The 12,658-nt window shown below is 38.0% G+C and overlaps 1 protein-coding gene across 2 annotated transcripts in view; it reads right to left on the bottom strand.

The window, feature by feature from the left end:
* The window catches only part of LOC133560595 (actin nucleation-promoting factor WASL-like), a 39,072-nt gene extending 27,376 nt beyond the window's left edge, over window positions 1-11,696 (bottom strand). The window contains exon 1 of one of the 2 annotated variants that reach the window (XM_061913280.1): window positions 11,294-11,696. In XM_061913280.1, coding sequence (XP_061769264.1) covers window positions 11,294-11,401 — 108 coding nt within the window. In that variant the 5' untranslated portion in view covers window positions 11,402-11,696. The remainder of the gene's footprint in view (window positions 1-11,293) is intronic. The other variant, XM_061913279.1, reaches the window with a different exon arrangement.
* Window positions 11,697-12,658: the final 962 nt, after the last annotated feature.

The following is a 12,658-nucleotide window of genomic DNA, read 5'->3' as shown; positions in this document are numbered from 1 at the left end:
ATACTTTTTTGCCCCACTATATGTTGCTCAAAAACCTGTATGGACCTTTCAGCATTAATGGTGCCTTCACAGATGTGTAAGTTACCAATGCCTTGGGCACTAATACACCCCCATACCGTCACAGATGCTGGCTTTTACACTTCACACTTATAACAATCCGGATGGTTATTTTCCTCTTTGTTCCGGAGGACACCACGTCCACAGTTTCCAAATATAATTTCAAATGTGGACTCGTCAGACCACAGAACACCTTTCCACTTTGCATTAGTCCATCTTAGATGAGCTCGGGCCCAGCGAAGCCAGCGGCGTTCCTTGGTGTTGTTGATAAATGGGTTTTGCTTTGCATAGCAGAGTTTTAACTTGCACTTAGAGATGTAGCAACCAACTGTAGTTACTGACAGTTTTATGAAGTGTTCCTGAGCTCATGTGGTGATATCATTTACACACTGTCTGTTTTTGATGCAGTACCGCCTGAGGGATCATTGGTCCGTAATATTATCGTTTACGTGCAGTTATTTCTCCAGATTCTCTGAACTTTGATGATTTTACGGACCGTAGATGGTAAAATCCCTAAATTCCTTGCAATAGCTCGTTGAGAAATGTTGTTCTAAAACGGTTCGACAATTTGCTTACAAATTGGTGACCCTCGCCACATCCTTGTTTGTGAATTACTTAACAATTCATGGAAGCTGCTTTTATACCCAATCATGGCACCCACCTGTTCCCAATTTGCCTGCACACCTGTGGGATGTTCCAAATAAGTGTTTAATGAGAATTTCTCAACTTTATCAGTATTTATTGCCACCTTTCCCAACGTCTTTGTCACGTGTTGCTGGCATCAAATTCTAAAGCTAATGATTATTTAAAAAAAAAAAAAAAAAAGTTTATCAGTTTGAACATCAAATATGTTGTCTTTGTAGCATATTCAACTGAATATGGGTTGAAAATGATTTGCAAATCATTGCATTCCGTTTATATTTACATCCAACACAATTTCCCAACTCATATGGAAACAGTATTTGTAAATAAACAAGGCAGTCACTTGCATTGTTGCAAGTGACTTTCTTGTTCATTTAAAATTCGGTCAACTTCCTTTGTTTTTACTTTATTGAACTACGCATGCAGGTGACAACAGAGCCGCATTGAGGCCTGTGCGCGTTTACACTGGAGTCTGAAAAAGAACACATTTACCGGTACTTGAAGTGTAAACAGCCAGCAGAAAAAAAATAATTTACCTTCCATTAAGTGTCTACTGACAGATATAAGTTAGAATTATACACTACTTTGTATTATAAATGTAGTTATTATCTTCCATAACGTGTCTACTGACAGATATAAGTTAGAACGATAAACTACTTCGTATCATAAATGTTGTGGTTTTTACCTTCCATAACATGTCTACTGACAGATATGTTAGAACTACACACTACCTTGTATTATGTTGTAGTTTTTACCTTCCATAGCGTGTCTACTGACAGATATAAGTTAGAACTATACACTACTTTGTATTATAAATGTTGTAGTTTTTATCTTCCATAACGTGTCTACTGACAGATGTAAGTTAGAACTACTTTGGATTATAAATGTTGTAGTTTTTACCTTACATAACGTGTCTACTGACAGATATAAGTTAGAACTATACACTACTTTGTATTATAAATGTTGTAGTTTTTACCTTCCATAACATGTCTACTGACAGATATAAGTTAGAACTATACACCACTTTTTATCATACTGTAAATGTTGTAGTTTTTATCTTCCATAACGTGTCTACTGACAGATATAAGTTAGAACTAGTAGCTACTATTAGCAAACTGATACACTAACCAACTCGGCGTAATATCTTAACATCGAGATTTCGAAAAAAAAATCAATTTGGGCCACTTTAGCCTCCATCGTAAACATGATCTAAAGACTCGCAGGACAATATCTGATCTGTTCAGACGCGGCTTTACACTGCGGACTACGCGCTCTTTGCTGCTTGTTTTCAAATTGGAGTTGGTATTCTGTGTGTAACTAGGAATATTGCCGGCAGATCCATCAGTCAAACACAAATCAGCTAAAAAGGCAGACATTGGCCCCTGATCTGATTCCATGATTGGAATCGTGACATCCCTAATTTTAATGTAAAACAGTAATACCAACCATCAGGAGTTTTGCCGCAATTTACTCTATTATCGTTACTAGGCCTGGGCGATATGAGTTAAAATTTAAACCTCCAATTTTTTTATACAAAAAATATGATTTACGATTGTTCCTAATTTCCCCTCCAAACTTTTTAAAGAAAAAACAAAATACAAATGACTGACATAATTCACAAGTTTCACTTTTATTTGATCAAAAGCTAGTAGTTACATTGCATATTACCCTTAGCAAATATTTTTTTTTTTTATAGTTGTGTTCTTTTTAAACCAGATATGAATTTCACTTGGCATGGAACAATTTTCAAAGAATTAAATTAAGAGCTTCCTCTGGGAGGCATTACTTCTGTCTTGAACAAAATACTTCTATGGACAAAAATGTAGCATTGTACAGTAAAGATTCCAATAATCAATAAAGAGTAATAATAATTAATCAATCAGATCAATAAAATGCAATCTTCAAAATGATTCCTTGAATAAAATACTTCTGTAAACAAAAATGTATATTGTACATTGTATGCAAATAAATAATCAAGTAAAACTTCAAGATGACTATAGTTTTAGTAAGTGGATCAAAGCAGGCTTTTCCATTGTACCTGCACCACATCTTGGCAGTGTGCAGAGTGACCCCCCTTTAGTGATCGCTCCGCGCTCCTTTTTTAAATTTTTTTAATCACACAAGGTACCTTGTGTAAATGATACCACCACAGGAATATGCTTTTTAGCATGAATTTGTTGTTCCTTTTTGCAGTCTTGTTCGCCTCGTAAAGAGTTGCATTTCCCTTACTCGGATGGATGCTTTTATTTCAGATGCTGGAAACGATTTGTTGTGCTGCTTCCTTTTTCTAAACAAACATTACGTGCTACTGGAAGCAACCAACAAACATCTATTGTATACTCCAGACCACCACCATATTTCATTTTCATTTAAGAAATGATAGTAAGATTTTGAGAACCCAAACTATTCAGCCTTTTTATTAATTTTAAGGTGAGACTGTTCACAGAGAAATATCCCCTAGCACCCCGAAAGGGACAAGCGGTAGTAAACGGATGGATGTTCTAAAGAAAAAACGTTAACATGGGTGGAATAACATTATCTGGAGTTGTACGCTAAAATTACCATTAAATAATTTAGCAAAAAATGTAGCTGGGTGGTGCATGAGCCAAAGAAGAAACCAATAAATGTTGACATAGATTGATTGATTGATTGATACTTTTATTAGTAGATTGCACAGTTCAGTACATATTCCGTACAATTGACCACTAAATGGTAACACCCGAATACGTTTTTCAACTTGTTTAAGTCGGGGTCCACGTTAATCATTTCATGGTAAGATGCTTAGGAAAAGTTACCAATCAAGTGATTTTCACTTTCGCGAATGGATAGGTTTTTGTAAATTTGTTTGCCAATGTAATGCTTATTATCAGGTTTACACCAAATACAACAACCAGTAGTGTGATTTTTAGGAACATTTGGAGAGGTGTGGCGTAAGCCAAGTAACACCCATTTATAGTAGTTTGGCGTAAATCCACGTAGATGCAGAACATTTGCACTTCAAAAATGTACATTTTAATAGTCATTTTCTTTTTTAGGGTGTCCTACTTGTTTGTTAGTACTGCAGTATTACCGGTACATAAAAACTACTATTCAGACAGTTACAAAAAGTTTGCAAAAGCCAGAGAAGAGGGGCCCGCATCATATTGTCAGAAAAACAACAACTGTAAAAATGTATGTAAAAAACAGTAAAAAATCAGAATGTAATGAGGAAAAGCTAAAATGTTCTAATAATCAAAAATAATATACATAGTCACCTATACTACAGCGTTTTGTCTTTAAATATAAATACAATCCGGATTTAGCTCTTTTTTTTTTTTTTTTAATAAAAAACTATCAACGTGGCCCCTGCATACTTTGACGTTTAAATATGTGGCCCTTGGCAGAAAAACTTTGGACATCTCTCCTGGTACAGATTCAGGAATGGTTACTCTGCTAATGGACAAAAGTATATTTCTGTAAGTTTGTTTCTAGATAGTTTGTTTTTCTAATTGCGTAAAAACTACTGAGATTTTTTTACAAAAAAATCATACAAGCTAAACTATTTAGCATGGCGTGTATCCATATCATGGTGTAGATGCAGAAAATGCAGACTTTCGCTCACAAAATATTTACATTTCCAATAATGTTTCCTTTTTATGGTGTCATATTTTAGCAGGATTACAGAAAAATTACTACCCCCATTTTTTTTTTATTGCCAAAAGATGGGCCAGAAGCCAAGAAAGGACAATTTACAGTTTGGCATGGAGCCGTACTACGGTATAGATACATGGGTGTATGATATCACTAATGGACAATGTCTTGTTTTCATAAATTATTTTGCGTGTGTATTTTGGACATTGAGATTACACAATAATCACGAGTAAATGTGCAAAGAGGTGGGACATAAATCAAGGAGGAAGCCTGTACATTTTGGCATTGTAGCTCTAGGAATGTTAAAGGTCTACTGAAATTAGATTTTATTTAAACGGGGATGGCAGGTCCATTATATGTGTCATACTTGATCATTTCGCGATATTGCCATATTTTTGCTGAAAAGATTTAGTAGAGAACATCGCCGATAAAGTTCGCAACTTTTGGTCGCTAATAAAAAAGCCTTGCCTTTACCGGAAGTATGTGCGCATGACGTCACCGGTGTGAAGGCTCCTCACATTCTCACATTGTTTATAATGTGAGCCACCAGCAGTAAGAGCAATTCGGACTGAGAAAGCAACAATTTCCCCATTAATGTGAGTGAGGATGAAAGATTCGTCGATGAGGATATTGATAGTGAAGGACTAGAAAAAAAATAAAAAATAAAAATAAAATAAAAAGCGACGGCTCCGGCAGTGTGAGCGTTTCAGATGTAATTAGACACATTTACTAGGATAATACTGGAAGATTCCTTATCTGCTTATCGTTTTAATAGTGTTTTAGTGAGATTGTAAAGACATACCTCAAAGTCGGATGGCTGCGGTGAACACGCCAGTGTCTCAGAGAGAAGCCGAGAAGCCAAACTCACAGCTGCCTTTTTTGACAGCTACTGCAGGAGAACGAATAATCCACTGATGTCTCCGGTAAGATATATATCACAATTTTCCCATCCAAAAACATGCTGGTTGACGTAGAGAAACATGTTCGCTTGACCGCTCTGTGTTTAAGCTTCACAACAAACAAACACCGGCTGTGTCTCGGTGCTAAAGACAGCTGCAATACACCGTTTTCCACCAACAGCATTGTTCTTTATAGTCTCCATTATTAATTGAACAAATTGCAAAAGATTCAGCAACACAGATGTCCAAATTACTGTGTAATTATGAGATGAAAAGAGACGACTTTTGGCCGTAAGTGGTGCTGAGCTAGTATGTTCCCTCCAACCAATAACGTCACAAACACACGTCATCATACGCGCCATCATTCCGCGACGTTTTCAACAAGAAACTCTGCGGGAAATTTAAAATTGTAATTTAGTAAACTAAACCGGCCCTATTGGCATGTGTTGCAATGTTAATATTTCATCATTGATATATAAACTATCAGACTGCGTGGTCGCTAGTAGTGGGTTTCAGTAGGCCTTTAACTTTTGCTATTTTTGTCTTTTATTTGCGAGGGTCATTCTTCTTAATAGGGTTACACAATATATTATTCTGCTTTTGATAGTCATTGGTGTTAATTAGGGGTCTAACGATTTGTTTTAACAACAATTCGATTTTATTCAGAATTTATGATTGCCGATACAATTCAGGGACGATATTTATTTAGAAAGATACAATCAAAAACAATTCTGTGACTTTGGAAATAAATACTGGATACTGAACATTGCAGGTGAACTTTCCTATATTCCTATGATTTCTTGTAAGGGAATTATGTAATGAATTATGGATACAAACAAGCTGGCAAACAATTAATGGCCAATGGATTCACATCTTTGTTGAATAAAGTGCAACCAACACTTCAGGTTGAATTAACAAGAGGAAACATTTTCTGCCCACATTTCTAACATTCAAGCAAGTTTCAATAAAACTACAGTAACCAACATTTTAAGAGTAGAATTACCAGCTAAATAAAGTTCTCCAACCCGGCCATACAGTATCTGTTCTGCGCCGTAGCGTCGCCGATGAACGACAGCGTCCCGGTCGTGTAGAAGCATGTATGGTGTTGGCCCCTCACTTCCCAATTTCCATACCACCTTGATCCATCGCTTGTATTTATTTGTTTCTGACAAAATTACTTTTCTTAGCTGCCGTTGTCGCTTCATGTTGTTGGGTTTCAGAAGTCGATGCGTCACCGTAACTAGCTCCGCTGTCACTTCCATTCTGTCAGTCACGTCTTTTGTGGCTTAAAGTTTAGTTGTGGCTTTATATTATATTCTTGTATCATTTGTCTTAGTTGTTGCTTTACAATCGTGCTGTAGTTGAAAGTTTGTGTGTCGTAAATAATGATATTGTGTTGTACAGTTTAAATTTGTTATGACCTTTCTCGACCATCGTGGCGATCTGCCATTTTTGTTTTGATGACGCCCCAGACGGGCGGGGCAGGCAAACTTAACGTTTAACGTCCTTATCATTAAAAGTGCTAAATTTGGTTTGTGTACGTCACAGCCATTAATTTTTAGTTTGGAATGGAAAAAATATTTTATACAAAAATCTATTTTCCCTGTTTTTTTAGTTTGATGATAAAAAACAAAAAAATGGAAACTGCATTGTTATTGATTACTCATGATCCAAATTTATTAATTTGTTTGAAAATCAAAAATAGGAATCCCTGTTCACTGTTTGGAGATATGGGTCGATTGCACATGCGCAGAGTATCTTTTGGGTATCCTCGTCTGAGTGATCCGGAACAACAACAGAAGAAGAGCGACATACACTGACCCGTTTGCCTACTTAATAGAGAACCAAAAAAATGTGTCACATACCATGTCTCTGGACATAAAGAAAACTCAGAAGGTAACTCCTGATCGCGACAAACTTGTTTTGACAACACCGTTCTTCTTTGACTTCTTCTTTAGTTGTTTTGGGTCACTCACAAACGAGGATAAAGAAAAGGGACACTGCGCATGTGCAGTCCACTCATTTCTCCAAACATTGAACAAATACTTGTTTTATTTCCTATTTTCGATTTTCAAACACCTTAATAAATTCGGATAAAGGATAATCTGTGGTCTGGCGTTTAGGCCAGCAAGAACTTCTCTGCTGGCCTAACATAAATCATGATCATATATTGATAAAAGTTAATTTAATTTACTTTCCCTAAAAATATAAAAGTATCCATCTTATCCTCTTCATATCTTATTAGGCTCCAGTGCTGCTGTTTTTACGTTAGAGCTTTTATCCAATCAGAATTCAGTTAGTTTGTTGCCAGAGATGTATGAAATCTGTCTGAGGCCTTCTGAATCGACAACGCGTCAGTCTGTGCAATGTAGGCAAACATGGCACGTACAATTGATAGACGGTTGCGATAGCCAATCAGATCATGAGGTGTTTACAGTAACCTTTCGAGGTTGTTTGAAGTTATAACGTTGAACGTGACTTTCACGCTGCCTGTGATTGGAAACTCACTTGTGACTAATAAGTGAGGATCCAATCACAAGTTGTAAGTTGCGAGAGCAGGAAGTACCGCACCAAAAACAAAGTCAGCTCGCAAACAAATCTGACATCGACTCGCTTTTTTAACCCACACGGAAAGAGAGCAAAATGTTGATTAGGTTGCAGATGTATTGGCAAAGTCGTTTTCAAGAAGGACATTTCAAGATAAGGAAGATCTCGTGAGACGAGGTGGGCCGAACCCCGAGCTAGCAAACCTGTCCCAGCCGGTGAGAGGGTTTGTCTTCCACTTACGATCGAACCAACTCCCTGGCTTCCGATGGGTGCCGTAAATTGTGAATCGAAATAGAATATTTCTTTATTTTCTTCACGTTTAATATGTTTTTACGATTATGTTAATTTTGACAGCACCATACAGAATACAGTATGTTTCAATTGCTGTTGCGGGTTTACTGATGTTTAAATGCGCCAGAAAATAGCCCGTTTTGTACACTATGAGACAATTTCCCGTACTACTTAAGTGTGTTTCTTTATGGTATTTTTAAATGGTAAATGGGTTGCACTTGTAAAGCGCTTTTCTACCTTCAAAGTACTCAAAGCGCTTTGACACTATTTCCACATTCACACACACATTTACACACACTGATGGCGGGAGCTGCCATGCAAGGCGCTAACCACGACCCATCAGGGGCAAGGGTGAAGTTTTTTGCCCAAGGACACAACAGGCGTGACAGGTTGGTAGAAGCTGGGGATCAAACTAGAAACCCTCTGGTTCTTGGCTAGGCCACTCTCCCAACCGCGCCACACTGTCCCAATTTCGTACCATTTCTCCAGCTGTGGTCATACGGTGACATAAATAACGATATTATGACTTGTATTTATTAAAGTCAACCACTGCGGCAAATGGATAACAATCTGTTTTCCATGTTTTATTATAAAACTAAAAAATTAGGAACATTTATTTTTATGTTAAATTATTTTTCTATTCCAAACAAAAAATGGATGGCCGCGACATACACGGATCAAACTTCATACAAAGTCTGCCGTTCTCAAATCCAATGTTTTCCTTTTCTAGTATCATTAAAATCGATCAATTTGGTGTTGGAATGATACCTATCTTCTGGAAAACAAACTTGCCGAGTACAGATCTAAGAATCTGAGGCAGGCTTGGGCAATTATTATGACAAAATGTGTCTGGGGGCCGGTATATCTTATTTTTAGGAACAATAATACAAAAACTCACAAAAATGTCTGATTGAATGCTAAACATGTTATAACAGACTGCCTTGAAAAACAGAATGGAATTTTTATTTTTTTTACTGAACGAGACATCCAGAATGTACATGAAAATAGAAAAATGTGGGATTTACAATATTAGCTATGAATGATAAAACACTGAATATTGACAACGTACGAACGTGACACCCCCTCTCGATCGTCATCATTTACAATCAAGCGAAACACAACAAAAATGCAACAAACACAGCGAAATATGAACGCGAAAGGCAAAAAAACCCCACCTACCACCTGATATATGGTATCTGATCTATATCAGTTTTAGAACTTTGTTGTAAAAATCTCCTTCCGTGTCTGTCCCTGACACCCGCATTTCAGGCTGGCCGCTCTGGAAACTCTGTGGAAACGCTTCCCACCCACACTGCTTGGTGCCTCGTCTGAGTTGCTGTGACTTAGATTGGACCACATTGGAAACAAGCCTTTTGGCTTTTTGTGCCATCCATTTGCCTTTTTAAAGTATTAAGTGTATTCAATTCTTTAAGATGTCAATAAACTTTTCAGTCAATTAAACCGTAGTAACTAGCATATCATGGCAAAGCGCAGATTCCAACCATTGAAATACTTTGTGTAGTTCAAAATAGGGCTGGGCGATATGGCCTTTTTTTAATACCTCGATATCTTTAGGCCATTTCGCGAAATACGATATATATCTCGATATTTTGCCTTGGCCTTAAATGAACAATTGATGTATATAATCACAGCAGTATGATGATTCTATGTGTCTACATTAAAACATTCTTGTTCATACTGCAATAATATATGCTACTTTTAACCTTTCGTGCAGAGAAGGAAATCACAATTAAGTCAATTGACCAAAACTGTATTTATTAAACAGTTATTAAGCAGTGGCACAAACGTTCCCAAAACAGAAAGTGCAAGATTTTCAGAGACATCCATCAATCCATTTTCTACCGCTTATTCCCTTTTGGGGTGGCGGGGGGCGCTGGTGCCTATCTCAGCTACAAAGTGTCAAATATAAATGAGCTGCAAAATAGGAAATCAAATAGTATTCGTCCTTCGCTATGTGGTAGGTTACTACGGACGTTATGAAATTCACTTCATTCTCTAGCAGCTGACTTTTCAAATGATGCTACATATTAGCAGTGATGCTACTTTTTATAGCAACGCTTTTGGCCCATACTTGACAAATTACGGTTGTCTGTTCGACATATTCCCACTTGAAGCCAAACCACCGCCAGACGATGGACCCCCTGGTGTTTTTCTTGGGAATTAATTCTTATTTCATTTGCACCTTCTTTCTCTCGTATTACCACTCGCACGGCTCTGCGAGCATCACAATTAACGTTACCCAGTCTGCTGCCTCTCTGTGACGTATGACGTGACAGCATGTGACTTGTGTAAGTTTGTGCGCTTGCTGTCTTTGAGGAGACAAGAAGGAGTGGGAAGAGCCTGTACTGTAATGCCCGCCGCTAAAAGCAACTGCGTGAAAACGTATACTCGAATATCACGATATAGTCATTGTCTATATCGCACAGAGACAAACACGCGACATATCGTGTATATCGATATGTCGCCCGGCCCTATTCCAACCATTGAAATACTCTGTATAGTTCAAAACTTCCCTTAATTTGAAAACATTACAATGGCAGCAACAGTTTCCATCTTAAAGTTCTAAAAAAATTATTTTGGAATGTCCGATGGGCCAGATTGAAAAGCTTAACGGGCCGCAAGTGGCCCCCGGGCCTTAATTTGCCCAGGCTTGATCTAAGGAATATACATCAATATATTTGGTTAATCGGTAAAACCATATTGTTAATCAATGCCAAGTGATTTTCTGTATCATTTTAGAATGGTGGTGTAGTCAGACTGGTAAGGCTGGGCTCTTATCAAAATTTGGGGACATAAGTAGGGGGGGGAACCAAAGAGTTGTCTCTCGTCTGCACATTCCTTAGTCGGACACACTTCCCGAAAACAAGTCAGGTTCGGCAAAGGTTACATAATACCGGCTTTAAAAAGTAGCTGATTGATTTTGCAGCTAACTTAACTGCTGAATCCGGGCGGGGTTAAGAGAACATTTCCTGTGTGACTTCAGGTGTGTCAACACTCAATTTAGAAGCCTAAAAACTGGAGTAAAAGACATAACTGCCAAGCGGCATTTTTAACACCGCTATGAAAACAAACCAACCGCCTTCACTTTTTGGGTAAAAGCTGCTAATAAACACAAAAGAACAACAAACAAGAATTTAGCTTTGGTCTTTGAACAGGAAGTAAATGAGCGTGCTTAAACTTAATGATGAAAGGGGAAAAAAACTTACAATGCATTTCCTGCCAAGGTGGTTGAAAATGGACTCATTCTCTTGCGGCGTCAGCAGTATGGAACCGACATTAGATTGCCGCTGCTGCTTAAGAAGTCCACTCATCATCGATGAAGGAATAAATTGAAGTTTGACTCTAAGAACCGAGTCCAAAACGATCCATAAACAATACTCGGGTCATCCGTGGCCTTCCTCCGACCACCCTGCTTCTCAAGTCGGTTTAACCCCAGCGATAGCACAGTTGTGCTTTTATAAAGTGTGCGGCCTTTTTTAAGAACGGCGGTCGCGGTTTGACTTCTTAAGGAGATAAGGTGAAAAAGAGAGCGGAAAACGGTAAAAACTTTCCTGGGAAGTCCGACAGCTTGAGAGCCCGCAGTCTGTTCCATCCAACATGGCAGTGGCAGGACGAGTCCATTCATTCAAATGGGGGTGACACGTGGATTTCATAGTGTCCCTAACACGTAACAAGAAATAAATTGTACAATAAAATAGCCAAATAATTTAATTAGAGTGTAATACATTATCATGAATAAATATTATTGTATATATGAAGTTAAGTGCCTCCCTGGTTGAATATAAAATGGTGAGTTCCCCTCTCTGATGTGGTACGGTCCAGTCCGCCCCTGGCTTTAATGACAGGAATGTGTGCAGTGCAGAATGGGAGGAGGTGAGTCCAGAGACAAGGTGGATGTTGCCAGCATAATATTCTCAGCTCCTTCTCTTACTTTTAAATTCATGCAACAACACCTTTACATTCAACACATCAAAGGATGACACGCTCTGCCTGAAAGAAGCAAAGGGACTAGTATCATGAGTTCTCCCTTTGATTTAAAAGACTAAATTGCTGCTGGAATGATTCATGACAATGCACTAAAAATAGCATTTTATACATTGAGGTAAAATGAAGATTGCTCCAGTTACTTTGTATACCCTCAGGGGTAACATTACCAGCACACGCATGTTATTCCTGCATGTATACGTTTTTTAGCTGGTCCACATTGAGGTCAAGGGTGTTAACCCATGATGGGTCCCCAGTTCCTCGCATGCCACATATTGACATCCATTCACACTCACATTCAAACTTATGGACATATTTGCATATCTCTCCATGCACCATATTGCAATTTATGTTGTCATAACCTGCCTGTGTGAAAAAAAAAATCTATGTCCTCACTTGTATGACTCATTTCATCAGTAGCTTAATGCCGGGGCCATTTTTGCAACATGCTGCGTCACGCTCGTCAATGGGTGTTGCATTGTGGAAAAAAAATACATTCCAGATGTGTTTTGGCACAGGCTTTATTTAAGGCCTTTTGTGCTTTCTGTCACCGGATGTGTTATCGAGCAACATTTCAGGCTCGTGAA

Source organism: Nerophis ophidion, linkage group LG10, assembly GCF_033978795.1.
Source record: "Nerophis ophidion isolate RoL-2023_Sa linkage group LG10, RoL_Noph_v1.0, whole genome shotgun sequence".
Taxonomy (NCBI): domain Eukaryota; kingdom Metazoa; phylum Chordata; class Actinopteri; order Syngnathiformes; family Syngnathidae; genus Nerophis; species Nerophis ophidion.
Note: the sequence above shows the minus strand (reverse complement) of the source record. Positions and strands in the feature narration are given on the sequence as shown.